Here is a 23656-nt window from a genome sequence, read left to right on the forward strand (position 1 = left end):
TTTCTAAAGACAGATGGCCAACTTACACATTAAAAGATGCTCAATATCACTCATCATCATGTTAATGCAAATCAAGATAGCAATATAACTTTATATCTATCAGAATGGCTAAAATCAAAAACACAAAAAACAAGTGTTTAAGAGGATGTGAAGAAAAAGGAACGCTTGTGCACTGTTGGTTGCAATGCAAAGTGATTCAGCCACTGTAGAAAACAGTATGGAGGTTTCTCAAAAAATTAAACATAGAAATACCATATAATTTAGTAATTCTACTACTGGGTATTTACAAAACAAAAACACTAATTGAAACATATATATGCACTCCTATGTTTACTGGTAATTAAGAAAATGCTCTTCAAAGGAGCCAGATGAAAAAAAGACACAGTAAAGTCATAAAGATGAAGATAACAGTAATTCCACATTAAAACAATGCAAGAAGGGACCCCTGGGTGGCTCAGTGGGTTAAAGCCTCTGCCTTCGGCTAAGGTCATGATCCCAGGGCCTGGGATCAAGCCCCACATCAGGCTCTCTGCTTGGCAGGGAGCCTCCTTTCTCTTGGCCTGCCTTTCCACCTACTTGTGATCTCTGTATGTCAAACAAATAAATTTTTAAAAAAATTTAAAAAAAAACAATGCAAGAAGACAATAGAAATTACCGAAAGAAATAAACTATCAACCTAAAATTTTATGCCAAGCAAAAATAAGTTTTAAAAGTAAAGGTAAAATGAAGATTTTTTTGAGATATATATAAAAGCTGAAAGAGTTCATCATCAGCAGATTTACACTACAAGAAATTTTAAAAGAAGTCCTTCAGGCAGAAAGAAAATTATAATAAATAATAATGTGAATCTACATGAAGGACAGAAGATCACTGGAAATAATAAATATATGGGTAAAGATTTAAGTGTTTCTCTTGCTGGGATGCCTGGGTAGCTCAATTGGTTAAGCATCTGCCTTTGGCTCAGGTCATGATCCCAGGTTTCGGACCAAGTCCCTCATCGGGGAGCCTGATTCTTTCTCTGCCTGCTGTTCCCCTTGCTTGCTCAGTCTCCCTGACAAATAAATAATAAAAATCTTTTGGGGGGGAAAAAAACCCCAAGTTGTTTCTTTTGCTATTTAAATAACTTTTAAAAATAATTGTTCAAACACAAATATGAATATGGTACGGGGTTTTTAATATATGTAAAAGTAACATGTATGACAATAGACCAAAGGTCAGAAGGAAAGAAATGAGAGTATAGTATTAAGTTTTTAATACTGTGTGTGAATTAGTATATCACTTGAAGACTATATTAGCCTAAGGATGTATGGTATAAAGCCTAAAGCAAATTCTTAAAAAAAGAAAGAAAGAAGAAAGAAAGAATTAAAGCTAAAAAGCCAACAAGGAGATGAAATGGAACTCACAAAAATTAATACAAAAGAACTCAGAACAACAGGAAACAAGGGAAGAAATTATAATTGGGAAAAATGGAAAATATTTAGAAAGATGGTAAGTTTACACCAAAACATATCAATAAACACATTAAATATAAATGCTTTAAACACTCAATATAAAGGCAGATATTATTAGATTGGATAACAAAGCAAGACTACAAACCGCCTATAAGAAACATACTTTAAATATGAAGACACGAGTTATAAGGCTGTTATAAGGTTATAAGGTTATATAAGTATAAGGATGGAAAAATAGAAACATTAAAAAAAGCTGAAGTGGTCATGCTAGACATGCTAGACTGTAGATTTCAGATCAAAGAAGAAAACAGACAATTTCTTAATGAAAATGGGATCAATCAAGACAATATAATAATCCTAAACATTGATATACCTCTTAAGAGTACCTCAAAATACATGATGCAAAACTGACAGAATTTCAAAGGGATAGAGATGAATTTATACTTTCAGTTGGAGATTTTAGTTCCTCTCCATAATTGATAGAATAATGAACAGAAAATAAGAATGTAGAAGTTTGAATATGAACTTGACCTAATTTAATCATTCTGTTCAAGTTGAAATATTTATAAGATAGACTATATTTTGAGCCATGAAGCAATACATTTAAAAACCCATGTTTTTTCCAGGTGTCTATATTTTTTTACTGAAGTACAATTAACATACGGTGTTATATTAGTTTCAGGTGTACAATATAATGATGCAATAATTCTAAACATTACTCAGTGCTCATCATGATCAGTGTACTCCTAATTCTCTTTATTTCACCCATCCTCCTACCTAACTCTCATCTGGTAACCACCGGTTTGTTCTCTGTATATAAGAGTCTACTTCTCTTATATACTCTGTATATAAGAGTCTACTTCTTTGCTCTTTTTGCATTGTTGTTCACTTTTGGTTTCTTAAATTCCACATATGAGTGAAATCATATGGTATTTGTCTTTTTCTAACTTATTTCACTTAGCAATATATCCTCTAGGTCCATCCATGTTTTTGCAAATGACAAGATTTCATTCTTTTTCTGGCTGAGTAATATTCCTGTGTGTGTGTGTGTGTGTGTGTGTGTGTGTGTGTGTGTGTGTAGATATATAGATCTATCACATCTTTATCCATTCATCTATTGATGAACACTTGGGGTGCTTCCATATTTTGGCTATTGCAGACAATGCTGCAATAAATACAAGTGCATAGGTATTAATATGCAAAATATATAAAGAACTTACACAAATCAACACCAAAAAAAAAAAAAACCCACAAAAAAATAATGTGACTTAAAATGGGCAGATGGCCTGAATAGACATTTTTTCAAAGAAGATATAACAGATGATTAACTGACACATCAAAAGATGCTCAACATCACTATTATCATGGAAATACAAATGAAAACCACAATGAGATATCAATTTATACCTGTCAAAATGGTTAAAATAAAAAAATATGAAAAATAGCAAATTTGGGGAGAATGTAGAGGAAAAGGAACCCTTGTGTACTATTGGTAGAAATGTAAATTGCTGTACCCACTGTTGAAAACAGTATGGAAGTTCCTCAAAAAGTTAAAAATATAATTATCATATGCTCTAGTATGGCACTACTGGGTACTTACCCAAAGAAAACAAAATCACTAATTTGAGAAGATACTTGCAGATGTCTGTATTTTTTAAATCTTCACTAATAATGATTGAGATACAATTAGGTTTACTCTTATGGCCTGTAAAATCTCTTTAATTCCCCTGTTAAATCTCAACTCATGAGCCCAGGAAGAAATCATACCAAAGGAATCATTTGTATTATCTAAAAAGACAAAAGTATTTGCCAGGACTGACCCACTGCACACAGCATGCCTCCTGAAGCTGCTCAGCACACAATTTGTGGGACCATATGAGGCGCCTTGTTTCTTTTTCTTAAGGTTTGTCTTCCCACATACTGTTATTTAAACCTCAATTCCCTGGTTAAACTAAACTACAAGGTAAATGATTGCACAGGGCTGCATCCCTTGCTTTGTAAATTTTTTTTTTAAGCATCAGAAAAGGAAAAGACCAAAGGTAATGTTGGTGTTAAGTTGAGATTGAAAGGCCTGCAATAAATCTTCTGTTTACCTTTGTGTTGAAAGTATTCCCTGCCTGAGAAATCTTGTAGAGCTGTGGATATGCAAGCAGGCTCTTCTGACTGCAACACTGTTCAAAGATCCCCAGAGAAAAAGGTGGTAATGAAGTGAAAAGCTACATAGAAAACAAGGATTTGTTAAAAAGAACTTTTAGTAACTGAGTTAATACTGTAGCAATGTCAATTTCCTGACTTTCATAATGTATTACAACTATTAAGCTATCATTATGGGGGAAACTGTTTGAAGGAGATACACAACTGCTTTTGTATCTTCTGGTAAGTCTTAAGCTATTTAAAACTAAAAATTATTTGCGAAGAAGATATTAATGAAGTATATGGATTCCAACACATTTAACAAATCATGACTTTTTCTGATTGATTTGAAACTGTAAATGTTGCTTTATGAGCATTAAAATGAATTAATTTATTCTTGTTTAATGAGTATAAAAATAAATTGAATATCTAGATATTTAAATAAAGGCATAATATTGACAAATATATCTACCACTAATGACATCTGTATCCCTCATAAGAACCAGTTGCTTTATAAGCTAGTTCACTTTCCAGATCTTGGCACATAATATTGTGAATGTTAGATTTAAAAAATACACGAAAATTCTTTATCTTGATAATTATTATCAGAACCAAAGGGATGTTTCCTATTCATCTACTCTTCAAATACTTTATTAACAATCATTATGCTAGCAACCATATTAAATTAAAAATACATGATCCTTTAAAAAGTTCTGGACCTTGTCAAGGAGGGAACCTTATAGTAGTAGGTATAATAATAAGAGAAAAAAATGGTGAGGTAAGAAGTTAAAAAAGGAGAAGAGAGGAAAAGAGCAGGAAGATAGAAGTGACATATTTCTGCTCCATTTTGTTTCTGTTTAACCAGGGATTCTTCACAAAAAGCAACAAGATGGTACAAGCTTCAGTGAGCAAGCATTTTTCACGTCTCTGAGCTTCTTGTGTCTGCTGTTGTCTTATTGGCTAAACCAGTCACCGGGCCAAACCCAGAGTCAGTGTGAGTGGGTACACCAAAAGGTTTGGATACAGAAGGGCATGAACAAATTGGGGGACCTTTATTATAACAATCTAACACAACATATGACCTTACGTAGATTTTCTAGAATTTTTTCTAGAATTTTATACAGAATGTTAGCAGCAACTAAAGCAAGCATTATTGTCAATCCTTTTTTTTTTTTTTTTTTTTTTTTTGGTCTTGTTACACTGGCTAGGACCTACGTATGGATGGTGTTGAATAGAAGTGGTAAGAACATACATTCTTCTCTTGTTCTTCATCTTAGGGGAACGCACTTTGCCATTAAGTATGATGTTAGCTGTAGGTTTTTCACGGAAGCACTTTCTTAGTGTTCATCAGAAGCCAACGGCTGGTGCTGGTATAGACTGGGGTCCCAGGGCTCGTGGAGGTGATAGGTTGGCTAGGGTACCCAGACCCTATCCATTAAGGAGAGATTAAGTCTCTGAATGTTAGAGTTAATTTACTTAACTTGTCATTTAATTATATCAGTATCTGCGTCATTTTTAATTACTTTCTAATGAGCTATGTTATTCTTACATATTAGGATTCTAATGTGTTATTAATAAGTTAACACTATCGTTAAGAGATATTCATATTCATCACTAGCCATTTCTGAAGGCTTTTATTCTGTTGTTAATATAGCCCCTTTGGCTTTTTAAAAAATTATTGTTTACATCGTAAACATTTTCTCATCCTTTTTCTTTTTACCTGTGTCTTTATATTCAAAGTAGGCTTTTTAAAAATTTTACTTATTTATTTGACAAAGAGACTCACAGTGAGAAAGGGAACGCAGACGCTTAACAACTGAGTCACCCAGGTGTCCCCAAAATAGGTTTTGATTTTGTTAATCCAATCTGACAATATCTGCCTTTTATTTTTTTTATTTTTTTTTATTTCCAGCATAACAGTATTCATTATTTTTGCACCACACCCCGTGCTCCATGCAATCCGTGCCCTCTATAATACCCACCACCTAGTACCCCAACCTCCCACCCCCCGTCCCTTCAAAACCCTCAGATTGTTTTTCAGAGTCCATAGTCTCTCATGGTTCACCTCCCCTTCCAATTTCCCCCAACTCCCTTCTCCACTCTAAGTCCCCATGTCCTCCATGCTATTTGTTATGCTCCACAAATAAGTGAAACCATATGATAATTGACTCTCTCTGCTTGACTTATTTCACTCAGCATAATCTCTTCCAGTCCCGTCCATGTTGCTACAGAAGTTGGGTATTCATCCTTTCTGATGGAGGCATAATACTCTATCCCCAGGGGTACAGGTCTGTGAATCACCAGGTTTACACACTTCACAGCACTCACCAAAGCACATACCCTCCCCAATGTCCATAATCCCACCCCCTTCTCCCAAACCCCCTCCCCCCAGCAACCCTCAGTTTCTTTTGTGAGATTAAAAGTCACTTATGGTTTGTCTCCCTCCCAATCCCATCTTGTTTCATTTATTCTTCTCCTACCCACTTAAGCCCCCATGTTGCATCACCACTTCCTCATATCAGGGAGATCATATGATAGTTGTCTTTCTCTGCTTGACTTATTTCGCTAAGCATGATACGCTCTAGTTCCATCCATGTTGTCGCAAATGGCAAGATTTCATTTCTTTTGATGGCTGCATAGTATTCCATTGTGTATATATACCACATCTTCTTGATCCATTCATCTGTTGATGGACATCTAGGTTCTTTCCATAGTTTGGCTATTGTGGGCATTGCTGCTATAAACATTCGGGCGCATGTGCCCCTTTGGATCACTACGTTTGTATCCTTAGGGTAAATACCCAATAGTGCAATTGCTGGGTCATAGGGCAGTTCTATTTTCAACATTTTGAGGAACCTCCATGCTGTTTTCCAGAGTAGCTGCACCAGCTTGCATTCCCACCAACAGTGTAGGAGGGTTCCCCTTTCTCCGCATCCTCGCCAGCATCTGTCATTTCCTGACTTGTTGATTTTAGCCATTCTGACTGGTGTGAGGTGATATCTCATTGTGGTTTTGATTTGTATTTCCCTGATGCCGAGTGATATGGAGCACTTTTTCGTGTGTCTGTTGGCCATCTGGATGTCTTCTTTGCAGAAATGTCTGTTCATGTCCTCTGCCCATTTCTTGATTGGATTATTTGTTCTTTGGGTGTTGAGTTTGCTAAGTTCTTTATAGATTCTGGACACTAGTCCTTTATCTGATATGTCGTTTGCAAATATCTTCTCCCATTCTGTCAGTTGTCTTTTGATTTTGTTAACTGTTTCCTTTGCTGTGCAAAAGCTTTTGATCTTGATGAAATCCCAATAGTTCATTTTTGCCCTTGCTTCCCTTGCCTTTTGCGTTGTTCCTAGGAAGATGTTGCTGCGAATATCTGCCTTTTAATTAGAATATTTAGACCACTTGCATTTCAGTGTAATTATAAATATGGTTGGATTTAAATCACCTTTTGTTGTTGTTGTTGTTGAATTTAGTCTTCCTCTTTACCTTATTTACTGACTTCTTTTGAAGTAATTGAACAATAAGATTTTATCATCATTATTGGTTCATTAGCCATAATTTTTGGTGGTTTCAGTTGTTAAGGTTTACAGTATACATACACAATGTATCACAAAATTCAAATAACAGTACACTCCCAAATTCCTCCTATTCTTTGTGCTATAGTTATCATATATTTTTATTCTAAATTAATGAATACATTATTAATTTTGCTTTAAACAGTTATCTGTCATCATAACTGAAAATGAGGGGAAAAGGGTAAGTCTTTTATTAATGCCCACATAATTAACATTTTTGTTTTTCTTTCTTTCCTTGGATAGACCCAAATTTCATCCTAGTATACTTTTTCTTTTGTTTGAAGAGCTTCCCTCAACATTATTATAGGTCTTCTGGTGATAAATCTTCTATTTATTTGGTTTATTTTCAGAAGACATTTTTGTTGCATATAGAATTTTAGGTTAGTGGATTTCTTTTTTCTTTCAGATCTTTAAAGATATTCCATTGTTTTCTGCCATGCATGGTTTTCTATATGCATTTATTTTCTATATGTAATATTTATCTGATTTAAAGATTATTCTCTTCGTCACTGATTTTCAACAATTTGGTTATGGAGAACATTTGTGTTTTTCTGATTTTTCTCTCTGTGCTTCTGTAATTGCTATGTCTTCAAATTTATTGATCCTATTTCTGAAGTTTCTAATTTGCTCTTAATCCTATCCAGCAAAATGTCCATTTTCTATTTGTATTTTTTATCATAAGGTTCTATTTGGTTCATTTCTATTATCTTCTGTTTTTCTCCTCATTATGTTCATTTCTTCCTTTATATTCTGGCACATGCTTTAAAATACCTGTTTTAAGTTTTTATCTATTAATTCTAACAACTTTATAATTTTTGTATCTGTTCTCATTGCCTTATTTTTCACATTATGGATCTTATTCTCCTATTTCTTTGCATGACCATTATCTTTTATTGGATGCACTACTTCAAATTTTGTGTTGAGTACTTAAATTTTTTTTCAATTCCTTATTTTTAGTTTATTTGTATATATTGTTTTCCATGGCTTTGGAGCCCCCTAAGTCTCTCTTTTTTTTTTCTTTTTTAAGATTTATTTATTTTTAATTTTTTGGAATTTTTTTATGTTCAGTTAGCCAACATATAGTACATCATTAGTTTTTGATGTGGGGTTCAATGATTCATTAGTTGTATATAACACACAGTGCTCATCACCACACATGCCCTCCTTAATATCCGTCACTAAGTTACCCCGTTCCCCCATCCCTTTCCCCTCTGTAACCCTCAGTCTGTTTCTTGGACTCCAGCGTCTTTCGTGGTTTGTCTCCCCTCTGATTTCTTCCCATTCGGTTTGCCCTCTCTTCCCCTATGATCCTCTATACTGTTTCTTATATTCCACCTATGAGTGAAGCCATATGATAATTATCTTTCTCTGCTTGACTTATTTCACTTAGCATAATCGCCTCCAGCTCTATCCATGTCCATGAAAATAGTGGGTATTCATCCTTTCTGATGGCTGAATAATATTCCATTGTATATACAAACCACATCTTCTTTATCCATTCATCGGTTGAAGGACGTCTCGTCTCTTTAAATGTTGTTTGCCTGTGTTCCAATTTGTAGGTAAGTAACTTGCAATTAGTTTGATTTTTTTTTAAGGTTGCTTTTAAGTTGTATTATTATGGGCCTAGAATAGTGTTTATTATAGGTCTAATTTATCTTTATTTTTTAAAATGTAACTTAAATTTTCCCAATATCATGTGTAACAAGTTATTCCTAACCCTGATTTAGCTCTAAGAATTCATCCTACTGCTTTCTGGTAGTTCTTTCCCTAGCTTTGGGTAGATTTTTCTCGTTGATACACAAACCACAACCAAAGACTCAAGAGGGCTCTCTACAGATCTTCAGAGTCATTCTTTCTGTCTCTCTCAGTATAGTTCCCTTTTTGACATTCTAGCTACCTGGGCTCACTGAGCTCCAACCTTTGTGTCTTCAATCATTATGACACCTGGGGTTTTTTTTGGGGGGGGGTCCATCTTCCTGCACCATGGCTTGGAAATAGTCCTTCTCTCAAGGATAACAGCCATGAGAAGCCTGTTGTTTAATGCTTGAAAATAATTGTTTTATATATTTTGTTGACACTTAGGTTATTTCTTGTAGGAAGGTAATTCCTTATAGCAGTTTAGTCATGTATGGCCAGAGGCAGAAATGATATATGACCTCCAGAAACAGTAAGACAACCTATTTAAATTTAGTTATTATATAAGCAATCTGGCTCTCTTATTGCCTGTAACTATTTGAAATGTCCTAGACTTCATCTTTTTCCCATCCATAAAATATATATGTAATGAGATATTTAATAAGTCAATGGATATTAATAAGTCATATATTATCCTAAAATGTCCATAATTTTGTTTCCCACTATAGCCCTCATTTACTGCTTATTTAAAAAAAAAAATTTCCATTGACCAATCTCTGTGGCCTATGCCTTCATAGTGAATTTTCTCTCACAAAGGCTCTGCCATCCCAGTCTGTATTGAAACTTTTAAAAAAATGAATATTGTCATCTGCGACCAAAAGCCTGGTAGAGACAAATACGTGTATGAGTTAAGTCCACTGATGTAGTGCTCTAGCCAAATATGTCTAAAATTGACATGTACACAACTATTCATAGCACTAGACATTTCTGTATTATTGGACACTCAATGACTTTTGTCTATGCTGTTTCAGAATTTAAGCCCCTAGAAGACAGAATTTTAGGGATTAAGGCACAGAGTGTCAGATCGTAATATGCTATGATAATGCATACATACAGCAGCAAAGAAAGGTCCTGATATACTCCTTGGGAATCTAATTTTTATGCTAGGTATCCCTCACCTCTAAAGTGGAATAATAAACAAGAAAAATAAAACAAAAATTCAAAGGTGAATAAAAAGACCATTTAACCATACTGTTTATTTCTAGTTTTTAAATTTTAAATGAGTTAAGTAATGGTATAGGATTGTTAGTTTCAGAAAATTGTTTATTATTATAGGACTTCATATCAAAATTCATCATTTCCTACAAACACAAGGTGAAATATTTACCAAAGGACAAATTTTCTACCAGGAGGTTTAAAAGGCCAGGGAATTATACTATAAACACACACCCACATATAAAGATACAAATAAATATTAATTAAATGTAATATATACATATATATATATATATACATATATATATATATAGGTAGAGGTAGAGTTCAATAATAATAGGTAGAGTTCAATAATAACTCATATATATATATATATATATATATATATATATATATATATATATAGGTAGAGGTAGAGTTCAATAATAACTACTTGGCTTAAAAGCCTAAACACATTGTACAGGCATATAGTAAGGAGGTTTTGGCTGTATTATCAAAATGCATTGCACAGAAATTTAATATAGTTGCTACAGAATGATCTCTTATGATTGAAACCATGTGTGCCAAGTATGGGATTCTGCAAGATGTGTTGCAGCAACAAAGCTCTAAAGATGAGTTTGTGCTGCCTGCTATGTGCAGATGATTGACTTAGATACACTTCCCAGACATAAACAGCATGCTCTCAGATAGAGATGGGGAATGCTTACCACATTGTACAAGCTTATGCACCAATGTTCAAATATAATCTGCCCAGAAAATCCATTAACAAAGGCAAACCAAAGCTGAAAGAGAAAAATGTTCAAGAAGTTTTATATCAATATTGACCTAAATGTTTCCATTCATTGTAGTACTTAAGATACTTTATCATTCTTTTTTTGTCATTAAATGGGATTTTACCAAAATATAAGTAAAATCAAGCTTGAGTGAGCCTAACAGAAAGCCAGTCCATTTATTTTAGAATTTTTGTTTTATTCTTTGTTACTGTTCTTTCTGTATCAAGAAATAATTTTAATGAAATATTTAGATCTCATTGTCCAATAATGCATTGCTTCAGTAAAGCATGATATTGAGTTATAAAGGTTCAGAATGATTTTGTCTATTGCTTCAGCAAATTGTAGCATCTGCAGCTACTAACAATTGTAACTGGCCCAGCCAAAGAAAGAACTCCTAATTCAAAAAGATCTATGCCCCTCTATATTTATTGCAGGATTATTCACAACAGAAAAAAGGTGGAAGCAACCCAAGTGTTCATCATTAGATGAATGTGATAGATATACATATCCAGTGAGATGTTGCTCAACCATAAAAAAGTATGAGATCCCATCATTTGCAACAACATGGATGGATTTAGAGGATATCCCTCTTTCACACGAGTTTGTAAGTGTTACTTTCTCTGTAACCTTTTGGAAGAGTTTGAGGAAGACTGGTGTTAATTCTTCTTTGAATGACTGGTATAATTTTCCAAGGAGGTGTTCGATTACTGACCTCATCTCCTTACTATAGTGTGTTCATATTTTCTATTTCTTCATTATTTGCCCAGCTGATTTTTTACAAAGGTGGAAAATCAATTTAATGGAAGGATAGTCTTTTCATCAAATAGTACTGAAATAATTGGATCTCTATGGGCAAAACAACTAGACAATCTAAACCCTCCACTAGACATAAAAATCAACTGAAAATGAAACATGACATTAAGTGTAAAACACTTTTATTTTTATTTTTTTTAAGATTTTATTTATTTATTCTACAGAGAGAGATCACAAGTAGGCAGAGGCAGGCAGAGAGAGAGAGGAGGAAGCAGGCTCCCTGCTGAGCACAGAGCCCAATGCGGGACTCGATCCCAGGACCCTGAGATCATGACCTGAGCTGAAGGCAGCGGCTTAACCCACTGAGCCACCCAGGCGCCCAAGTGTAAAACACTTTTAGAAAACTATAGAGAAGAAAATCTTTGGAATCTAGAGCTAGGCAAAAAGTTTTTTCAATTAGCAATAATCGCGCCTCGGATAAACCTCATTGGCTATGATACTGCCACTGCCCAAAGCTAGGCAAAAAGTTTTTTGACATAGAACCCAAAGCATAATCTATAAAAGGAAAATATATAAATTGGACCATATCAAAATTAAAAACTTTTGTACTCTGAAAGACTCTTTTAAGATGACAAAACAACATGATACAGCCTAAAAGAAAATATTTGCAAACTACTTATCTGCCAGAGGACTAATATCTAAAATATGTGAACTCTCAAAACTTAAGAGCAAAAAAAGCAGTTCAATTAGAAACTGGACAAAAAATATGAAGACATGTTTCACTGAAGAAGATATGAAAATAGCAAGTAAGTACATGAGAAGATGTTCAACATCATTAGCCCCTATGGATATGCAATTTAAACCACAGTGACATATCACTACCCATCTATCAGTATGGCTAAAAAAAAAAAAAAATAGTTATAAAATCAAGTGCTGGTAAAGATCCAGAGAAATAAGTTAAGAGATGCTTTGCTGGCGGGAACTAAAAATGGTAAAGTCAGTTTGGAAAATAGTTGATAGTTTCTTTTTTTTTTAACTTGGGACCATTATATATATATATTTTTTTTTTTCCAGCATAACAGTATTCATTATTTTTGCACCACACCCCGTGCTCCATGCAATCCGTGCCCTCTATAATACCCACCACCTGGTACCCCAACCTCCCACCCCCCGTCCCTTCAAAACCCTCAGATTGTTTTTCAGAGTCCATAGTCTCTCATGGTTCACCTCCCCTTCCAATTTCCTCCAACTCCCTTCTCCACTCTAAGTCCCCATGTCCTCCATGCTATTTGTTATGCTCCACAAATAAGTGAAACCATAGTTTCTTTTAAAACTAAACCTGCATTTACCATATGATCCAGAAATTGTACTCTGGACATTTGTCCTGAATAAGTGGAAACTTGTGTTTGTACAAAACCCGCACACAAATGCTCTTCAATAGGCAGATGATAAATGTTATGGTAAGAGAACAAATGATACAGGGAACAACTTGTATCAGTCTAAAGGGAATTATACTGACTGAAAAAACCCAGTCTCAAAAGGTTATATACTACATGACTACATCTTTATAACATTCTTGAGAGAACAAAATTATAAGGATACAAAACAGATTAGTCACTGTCAGGGGTTAGGGATGGATGTGAATATAAAGGGGTAGCATGAAGGGGACCCTTGTGGTGTGGGAACTGGTTTATATCATTGGGGGAGGGTGGGGGAGGGAAATAGTCCTCTGCCTTGATTTCTTTGGTGTTCGCATCAATCTACAAGTGGATAAAAGTATACAGAATTACATATACAAGTATGTGTAAAGCTGGTGAAATATGAATAAGCTCTGTTGATTATATCCCAATATTTGATATTTGATACTGTCCAGGAGTTATTCAAGGTGTTCTTTGGGGAAAATTGGGTGAATGTTTCGCAGGACCTCCTAAATATATTTTTATATCCTATGACTCTATAATTATTTCACAACAAAATATTACAAATATGTTTCCATAGCTAAAATAAACATTTATATGGGTATTTTAAAAGTCAGGATGATAGTTAGGAGATTCAAATTTACTGAATAACTCTAAGTGAAAACCTAACACAGAATTATGCAATGGTAATTTAAGTGATACAAATATGGGGGAAAAAAACCTAAAACCCTAAAGTACCAAGCTTGGTGTGAAAGAAAGACATAACTTTTCCGTGAAAGAAAGTGTATCTCTTTTCTTACCTCAATAATGTATAACACTACATTTTTGTAGAAACAATACAATATACACTTTGTCACTCGAAAATGATTCCAAGCTCCATGAACCAGCAGAAGCTTCTCCAAGTAGCTAAACTAAAAGAAGGAAACAACAGTCGGTGCAAGTTCAAATGAATCTATCATTTAGTGACAAAACCCACAAAATGTCATTTTCTCAATATTTCACACCTCAGAGCTCCTGCTCTAAAAATACAACACAGAAGGAAGCAGAATGAAACCAATTTCGCAGACAACCTGACATGGCAGTTCTCTGTAAAGAAATTTTTTTTAAAGCTTTATAAACTTAACCTACTTTATCACTAAAAAAAATTTTTAACACCATATTTTTTTAATATATTTTTTATTTTCAGCATAACAGTATTCATTATTTTTGTACCACACCCATTGCTCCATGCAACCCGTGCCCTCTATAATACCCACCACCTGGTACCCCGACCTCCCACCCCCCGCCCCTTCAAAACCCTCAGATTGTTTTTCAGAAAGGAAGAACACCATATTTTTTTTAATTTTTTCAATTTATTTATTTTCAGAAAAACAGTATTCATTATTTTTTCACCACACCCAGTGCTCAAATGCAATCTGTGCCCTCTATAATATCCACCACCTGGTACCCCAACCTCCCACTCCCTCGCCACTTCAAACCCCTCAGATTGTTTTTCAGAGTCCATAGTCTCTCATGATTCACCTCCCCTTCCAATTTACCCCAACTCCCTTCTCCTCTCTAACACCCCTTGTCCTCCATGGTATTTGTTATGCTCCACAAATAAGTGAAACCATATGATAATTGACTCTCTCTGCTTGACTTATTTCACTCAGCATAATCTCTTCCAGTCCCGTCCATGTTGCTACAAAAGTTGGGTATTCATCCTTTCTGATGGAGGCAAAAATTAACAAAACAGGAAACGAACACCATATTTTTTGCCCAGTGAATGTTACTTGGATTTTCACTTGGAGTGTGCAAGGCTTTTAATCTGATATACATCAGAGCTTTAATCATAGTAATGGAACAGAATTATTTAATGAAAGGAACATCTTATTAGAAACAAGAACTTGGGTTAAATCACTCTTTTTTTTTTTAATGTGTGTGATCAGGTGTAAGTAACAAAGTCTTACAGGAATCAGTTCCCCACGGCATATAATAAATAAAAAGTTAAAATTAAAAATGAAGATTATATGGAGGCTCTGCAGTGTTGGTGAGCCTCCTTACCCTCATATTCATATACATTTTAATAGCAGTGATTACCTTCTAACAAACAACAGGCATTACTGTATATTTTTATTTTCTACAATGCAAACTCTGTGAGAGTAGGTCTCATTGTTTAATTTACTGATGAGTCCTAAACACCTGGAAACATGCCTAGAATATGGTATTTGCTTAGTGGATTTTTTTTTAAATAAATGACTATTCAGGAGAGTTATTCCACAAAATGAAGTAATTCTGTCATTTAATGACTCCTGGAATTAAATACTTACTTCAAAGTGGCACAAGTTGGTATGTATAAAAAACTTTAAACTTTTTTTAAAAAAGAGCATTTAAGATTTTGGATCATGAGAGAGCACGATGGGGAAGAAGATGCTCAATCATAAAAGGTAGTGCTAAATGAGAAATAAGTGAATTAAAGAAAGGTTTTTGCTTGTTATTACCCAGAACTTGATATTAAACTTGAGTCACAATATAAAATGTTCCTATTGCTTCAGTGTTTAGCTTTGCAGTTGTTTGAAGTCAGAGTTCCATTTCTTGGGATAATTTTAACATATTGAGAAATTTGGGGAGAAGGAAGTGAATAATTTATACTTTTCAGAGAATAAAATGATCCAGGTTATGAGTTGAATGTTATACTGCTGTACTCTGAGAAGGGAAAGTTGCATATTACCTAGAAAGAGCAGAGTAAAAGACATTTTTTTTTTTACCATTGCTGCAGAATACACATGAAAGGCTAGAGGCAGATGGGACAGAAATGGGAAAATTTCAACTCACAGTTCTGGAGAAAAGATTCATTCTGCAAAAGTATAAAATTACACACATCATTGGCAGAATGCCTTCTACTTCTTTGCAGTCAAAGCTGCTCTTGGGTCAAAGTAAGATGGAGGGGAAAAAACCACAGTGTGGCTTAAAGTATTATCATTGACATGAGATAGCCTTTTAATAGGGGCCTGAGCACAAATCAAATCAATCTCCTGCTTTAGTGACTGTCTTGGTGTGTCACTTTAGTGGTGGGTGGAAGGAAGAAAAGAAAACTTGGAAGGTCTGCTCCAAGATGGCGACACAGGAAGACCCTCAAATCACCTCCTTCACAGACACATCAAATTTACACCTATTTATTCCTCTTGAGGGCAGACTGAATAGCTTCTGCACCATAAAAGATAGATGGAGACACAGTAAGAAAAGGAATACCCAGCCCTGACACTGCAAAATGCAGTGGGGAGCAACAGTAATACTTAATGACCACAAGAAGATTCATATGTCCTGGGGTACAAACAAACAAACAAACAAAAAAAAGCCACAGTCTAAAAAAGGCAACTAGAATATAAAGGAGCCATCCCCAGAACCCTCCCAAGCAGCAGATGAGCCCCTTGAACTCTCTCCAGGTGAGAGGGGCTAATGAGTACCATGGTTTGTGTTCTCCCTCTACTTTCATAGTTACCAATAGGAACATAGTCTGCGTGCCATAGCCAGCCTTTTGCCTCAGCAAGCCCCAGGCCCTTAGCCCGTACTAGCTCCAGACATCCAGAAAAACAAAACAAAACAAAACAAATACCCTCACTTTAAAAGAGCAACTAGAATATAAAGAGCCAGCCCTAAAACTCTGACAAATAGTGTGGGGGGCTTCTAGAAAACTCTAGGTTGGAGGGGCAGCTAGGTGCAACAGTTTGTTCCTTTTCCATCTTGATGGTGTAGATGGGAGTTTACTTTGCCCTAGCCAGTCTACAACCTCAGTGAGTCTAGACCCCTAGCCCACTTCAGCCCAAGGTGGGCCCAGCATGGCACCACTGGGACAATCCAGGTCAGCACTCACTACAGCCCCAGCCATCTCACTAAGGTGACACAGGAACAAAGCACCCCAGAACACTCCTGGCCCACACTACTTTGGCACTGCACCATTCACCAGGTTATGTCCTGAGAGAGTGCCCTGGGAACCCCTTGGGCTATACACACCTCAACTCCAATCACCCTACATAGAGAGTCTAGGAACCTATATCTTGAGCCTCCCTTGGAACCAGCCACCTGCCAGAGTGCCCCCTGTGTAGAGTACCCAAGGACATCTGACTTATATGCACTTCAGCCTCAGCTGTCCTCCCAGGATGCCAGGAGAGACCTAAGAACATCCTGTTATATGCTTAGTTCAGTTCAGGCCATCGCACCAGGGTGGCTCTAGCAAAGAATGCCTTGGGAATCTCATCCTATGCCAGGCACAGCTCCAGCCAGGCAACCAAAGTGACCAGGCACATGCAGTCTACATGAGGGACAACCATACACATTCCTTTAAGCTTAGGAGAGTAATGTGCCTAATTCATAAAAACACAGAAATCCAAGTAAAATGAGAAGACAGAGGAATATGCTCCAAATGAAAGAACAAGACAAAAACCTCAAAGAGAGAGAGAGACAGAGAGAGAGAACTAAAAACAGAGATATCCAACCTACCTGATAAAGATTTTAAAGTAATGATTATAAAGATGCTTACCAGACTAGAGAGAAGAGTGGATAAACTCAATGAGAACGTCAACAAAGAAATAAAAAATATAAAAGAAGAACCAATCAGGGTTGAAGAATACAAAAAAAAAGTGGGGGGAGAAAAACTAGAAAACTAGAAAAAAATACAATAATTGAAATAAAAGATACACTACAGGGAAATGAAGGTAGATTAGAGGATACAAAAGAATGGATCAACAATCTGGAGGAAAAAGTGATGGAAAGCACCTAAGCTGAACTATAAAAAGAAAAAAAGAAATAAGGATGGGTTAAAGGATCTCTTGGACAACATCAAGGGAAGAAACATTCACATTACAGAGGTTCCAGAGGGAGGATCAAGTAAGAGGCAGATAAGTTTATCTGAATAAATAATAACTGAAAACTTCCCTAACCTAGGAAAGGAAACTGACATTCAGATTCAGGAAGAATAGGGAGTTCCAATAAGACATCCAAACAACAACACATAATAATGACAATAATTTTTCAGCAAGAATATTGCAGCTCAGAAGGTAATACCATGATATATTCAAAATGCTGAAAGGAAAAAACACACAACCAAGAATACTCCATCCAACAAAGTTATTCAGAATTCAGGATGAGATAAAGAATTTCCTAAACAAAAATTAAAAGAAATCATCAACAATAAACTGGCCCTATTAGAAATAGTAAAGAGCCTTTTTAAAGTGGAAAAGAAAAGGCCATAATTAGAAGTAAAAAAAATTATATATATATATATATATGTATATATATATATACATATATATATGAAAGGAAAACTGTTCTAGGTTAAACCAAACATAAAGATGGTGGGAGCGGGGTGGGGGGGACAAGATGGCAGGGAAGTAGGAGGAGGAGCCTTTTCAACCTGTACCCTAAAGTGAGCTGATTACCTACCAAAGAACTTCTATCAGCCATGAAATCAGCCTGAGATCAGAATTATACACGTCTGGATCTCTACAGGGGCAGAAGACTCCAGTGGGCAGGTAAAGCAGAGTGGGAACGGTGGACTGAAATCCAAAGATAAACAAAAGGGGGAGGGAGCCATCAGAGGCAACCAGTTGGAAAGTAATACCCCAATCTGAGAGTGCCCTGCATCTGGGGACGAGCATTAACTTGGAGTCTGGTTGAAAGCACTCAAAAAGAGCAAAGGATTGTAGGGGGGAAATTGTGGGAATCGGGGCAGCTAGGGACAGGGGCTTAAGTCCCCGCACCCAGGACAGCCTCCGCTGGCACTGAGCCAGAGAGAGTTCAGTGGAGAAACCAGGTCTTGGTCCCTAAGCCGCCAGAGCACCCGAGAACATGAGAGGTCCGGCTCCTGTGAGGGGATGGGAGCCACGCCGGATGGCAGAATGCACGAGCCCTGCTACAGAGCCTGAGATACATGTGCCCTTCATCCTCCCCTGAGAGAGGTACAAAGGCCCAGCTGGCGCTTTTTGACCCACGCCATTGTTTCAGAGCCTAAGATGCACGCCCCAAACTCTCCCCTGAGAAAGGTGCGGGAAGGCCCAGATTGGTGCTTTTGGGCTTGTGCCCCATTCTCAGAGCCTGAGATGCGTGCGTGACCCACAGCCTCCCCTGAAAGAGGTGCGCACAAGCCAGGCACTCATAGACCCAGAAAGACCAGGCACTCCCAGCCCGGGCCAGCAGGAAAAGCTCAGTGTGTGATCGCTGCTTGGAGCCTCTCTGGTGGTCTGGAGCTCCCAGACAGCCACCACTGCCATGGTTTGGGGTACAAGCAGAAGATCCTGCGTCCCCAGGGACCGGGATTCAGAACCTGCCATCCCAGCTGCCAAGGGGGAACTTATTTGGGCTCTGCAGCCAGACTGAGGCTTCTCTCTGAGAGGGAGGGCAGGGTGCAGTTTGTTTTCCTCTAAAACTACAAAAACCATCAAAAGTGGTCAAGGTGAGAGAAAAAAAAGTGAACAAACATAAAAACCACCAGAGAACAAAAGCCTGAAAAAAAAACAGTTTCCTCAGAGCCCACCCCCTTGGGGGGGGGTGGGAGGACTTAACTCAGGAAACATCATTGACTGAAAACCCATGTGGCAGGCCACTCCCCCAGAAAACAAACCAAGAAAAAAAGAAAAGAAGAAAAAAGGACAGCAAGAGAACAACCACCACTACTTCATGGACAACTTTTATTTTTAACTTGTTCCCACTATTCTGGTTTATTTTTTTTTATAAATAGATAATTTTTTAACCTATTTACCATTACAGTGAGCTGTCCAGTACATCAAATTCCATAATAACCTTCTGATCTGAACTTTTTGATACATACACCTGTGTTGTTCTTTTGCATTTCTATTTTTTGAATTTCTTTTTTTTTAAATTTTAGTTTAGTTTAGTCTAGTTTATTACGTTTTATTTTTATTTTCTAATATTCATATAGAGTTAAACTTCAAAGTAATCCCCTTTCCCCAATCAATATTATCCCTATAGGTAAACCAATTTTTAATCCCCCTTTATCTTAGGAAAGTTGAGACCTTTAACAAAGATATCAAGATACATCCAGGAAGAATCAAAACAAACTTCCGCACCCACACTGAGAATTTATAACCACTCTCCCATCTTTTTCTTCCACCACTGTTTCTGTGTTTTTGTGTTTGTCCTGATAGTATATAAATCTTACACTTTGGGTCCTTTTTGATGAAGTTCTTCCTTTATTTGCATATATTTTTTTTTCTCTTGTCATACTTTTTTTTGTTTTGTTTTCTGTTTTTTGTTTTTTTTTAAATTTTTAATTTTTTATAAACATATATTTTTATCCCCAGGGGTACAGGTCTGTGAATCACCAGGTTTACACACTTCACAGCACTCACCAAAGCACATACCCTCCCCAATGTCCATAATCCCACTCCCTTCTCCCAAACCCCCTCCCCCCAGCAACCCTCAGTTTGTTTTGTGAGATTAAGAGTCACTTATGGTTTGTCTCCCTCCCAATCCCATCTTGTTTCATTGATTCTTCTCTGGAAAACAGCATGGAGGTTCCTCAAAATGTTGAAAATAGAACTGCCCTATGACCCAGCAATTGCACTATTGGGTATTTACCCTAAAGATACAAGCGTAGTGATCTCTTGTCATACTTTTATCAGTCTTTTTGTTTGTCTGTTTCTCTTTGTATACTTCATAAATCTTACCTTGGGGCTCATTTGGGCTGAACCTTCTCTTTCATCTTCCCTTTCTTTCCTCTCTCTCTTTCTCTCTCTCTCTCTCTTTTTCTTTTTCTTTTCTTTTGTCTCTCATTTGGGTGGGGAATCCTGATTGCTCAGAAGTGTTCCAGGGTGAACCTTGATTGCACCACAGTTGATACATCCAGCTGTTCACTCATTTCTCACCAAAGTGACTAGGAGGAGGAATGCCCAACAGAAGAAAAATACAGAGGATGGACCTTCTGCAACAGAGCTAATGGCTATAACATAGACAATATGTCAGAAAGAGAATTCAGGCTAACAATTATCCAGGCAGTAGCTAGGTTGGAGAAAGCCATGGATGACCAAATGGAATTGAGTAGGGCCGAGCTGAAAGCGACCAGACAGGATGTTCACAATGTTAGGGAAGAGCTAAAAGCCACCAGGGCTGAGGTTCACAATGCCCTCAATGAGTTCCAAACTAATCTAAATTCTCTCAAAGCTAGGGTAACTGAGACAGAAGATAGAATTAGTGATCGGGAGTACAAACAGATAGAGAGAAAGGATCAGGAGGAAGCCTGGAACAAACAGCATAGAAACCATGAAAACAGAATCAGGGAAATAAATGATGCCATGAAATGTTCCAATGTCAGAATTATTGGAATCCCTGAGAGGGAGGAGAAAGACAGAAGTCTAGAAGATATAGTGGAACAAGTTCTTCATGTAAATTTTCCCAATCACGCAAATGGAACCAGCATTCATGTACTAGAAGCTGAACGGTCTCCATCCAAGATTATAGATTCCAAAAAAAAAAAAAGGCACCTGATAGTCAAATTAAGGAATCATAATTGTAGGTATAATCTCTTGAAAGCCGCTAAGACAAAAAGGCTCCTTACTTACAGAGGAAAGCCCATCAGAATAACGTCAGACCTGTTCACAGAGACCTGGCAAGCCAGTAAGGGCTGGCAAGACATATTCAGGGCATTAAATGAGAAGAATATGCAGCCAAGAATACTTTATCCAGCAAGACTGACATTCAAAATTGATGTAGAGATAAAGAGTTTCCAAGACCAGCAAGGCTTAAAAGACTATGCAACCACCAAGCCAACACCACAGGAAATATTAAGGGGGGTTCTATAAAAGAGTAAAAATCCCAAGAATAGCATTGAACAGAAATATAGAGACAAGCTACAGAAAGAAAGACTTCAAAGGTAACACAATGTCAATAAGAACGTATCTATCAATAATCATTCCCAATGTGAATGGCCTAAATGAGCCCATAAAACGGCATAGGGTTTCAGATTGGATAAAATGACAGGACTCATCCATATGTTGTCTACAAGAGACCCATTTTGAACCTAAAAATACGCCCAGACTGAAAGTGAAGGGATGGAGAAGCATCTTTCATGCCAATGGGCCTCAAAGGAAGGCTGGGGTAGTGATTCTCATATCAGATAAATTAGATTTTAAACTAAAGACTGTAGTCAGAGATACAGAAGGACACTACATCATTCTTAAAGGGACTATCCACCAAGATGATCTAAAATTGTAAATATCTATGACTCCAATATGGGAGCAGTCAATTACATAAGAAAACTGTTAATCAAGATAAAGAGTCATATTGATATGAATACATTAATAGTAGGAGATCTTAACACACCTCTCTCAGAAATAGAAAGATCATCAAAGCAGAAAATCAATAAAGAAACAAGAGCATTGGGGACGCCTGGGTGGCTCAGTTGGTTAAGCAGCTGCCTTCGGCTCAGATCATGATCCCAGCATCCTAGGATCGAGTCCCACATCGGGCTCCTTGCTCCGCAGGGATCCTGCTTCTCCCTTTGACTCTGCCTTCCACTCTGCCTGTGCTCGCTCTCGCTCTCTCTCTGACAAATAAATAAATAAAATCTTAAAAAAAAAAAAAAAAAAAGAAACAAGAGCATTGAATGACACACTGGACCAGATGGACCTCATAGATATATACTGAACATTCCACCCTAACACACCAGAATACTCATTCTTTTCAAGTGCACATGGAACCTTCTCAAGAATAGACCACGTACTGGGTCACAAATCAGGGCTCAACCGATACCAAAAGACTGAGATTATTCCCTACATATTCTCAGATCACAATGCTTTGAAGCGGGAGCTCAATCACAAGGAAAAGTTTGGAAGGAACTCAAACACCTGGAAGCTAAAGACCACCTTGCTTAAGAATGCTTGGATCAACCAGGAGATCAAAGAAGAACTGAAACAATTCATGGAAATCAATGAGAATGAAGACACTTCCGCCCAAAACCTATGGGAAACAGCAAAGGCGGTCCTAAGGGGGAAATACATAGCCATCCAAGCCTCCTTCAAAAAAAATGGAAAAATCCAGAATACACCAGCTGCCTCTACACTTAAAGAACTAGAGAATCAACAATAAATCAAACCAACCCCACACATAAGAAAGGAAATAATCAAGATTAGAGCTGAGATCAATGAGGTAGAAACCAGAGATACAGTAGAATGTATAGATGAAACTAGAAGCTGGTTTTTTAAAAGAATAAGATCAATAAACCATTGGCCACACTAATCCAAAAGAAAAGAGAGAAAGCCCAAATTAATAAAATTATGAATGAAAAGGGAGAGATCACAACTAATACCAAGGAAGTAGAAACAAACATCAGAAGTTATTATCAACAGTTATATGCCAATAAGCTAAGCAACCTAGATGAAATGGATGCATTCCTGGAAAACTATAAACTCCCAAAATTGAAACAGGAAGAAATTGACAACCTGAATAGACTGATATCTAGTAACGAGATTGAAGTGGTGATCAAAAACCTCCCAAAAAACAAGAGCCCAGGACCTCATGGATTCCCTGGGGAATTCTACCAAACGTTCAAAGAAGAAATAACCCCTATTCTCCTGAAGCTGTTTCAGAAAATTGAAGCAGAAGGAAAACTTCCAGACTCTTTCTATGAAGCCAGCATTACCCTGATCCCCAAACCAGGCAAAGAACCTACCAAAAGGAGAATTTCAGACAAATATCACTGATGAATATGGATG

General features: G+C 36.7%; 1 protein-coding gene and 1 non-coding gene across 6 annotated transcripts in view; both read right to left on the reverse strand.

Moving 5' to 3' along the window:
• RNF6 (ring finger protein 6) overlaps positions 1–23656 on the reverse strand; it is a 282619-nt gene that overhangs the window by 52497 nt on the left and 206466 nt on the right. For all 5 annotated transcript variants that reach the window (XM_032314708.1, XM_032314711.1, XM_032314710.1 and 2 more), the window contains 3 exons: positions 13751–13861; positions 10714–10788; positions 3545–3667 (listed from right to left, as the gene is read on the reverse strand). In XM_032314708.1, the coding sequence (XP_032170599.1) occupies positions 3545–3667; positions 10714–10788; positions 13751–13861 (309 nt within the window). The remainder of the gene's footprint in view (positions 1–3544; positions 3668–10713; positions 10789–13750; positions 13862–23656) is intronic.
• LOC116574683 lies at positions 11915–12049 on the reverse strand. Its single transcript, XR_004279439.1, has one exon. It is a non-coding gene; the product is annotated as a U4 spliceosomal RNA (small nuclear RNA).

Source organism: Mustela erminea, chromosome 15, assembly GCF_009829155.1.
Source record: "Mustela erminea isolate mMusErm1 chromosome 15, mMusErm1.Pri, whole genome shotgun sequence".
In the NCBI taxonomy this organism is placed as follows: Eukaryota; Metazoa; Chordata; class Mammalia; order Carnivora; family Mustelidae; genus Mustela; species Mustela erminea.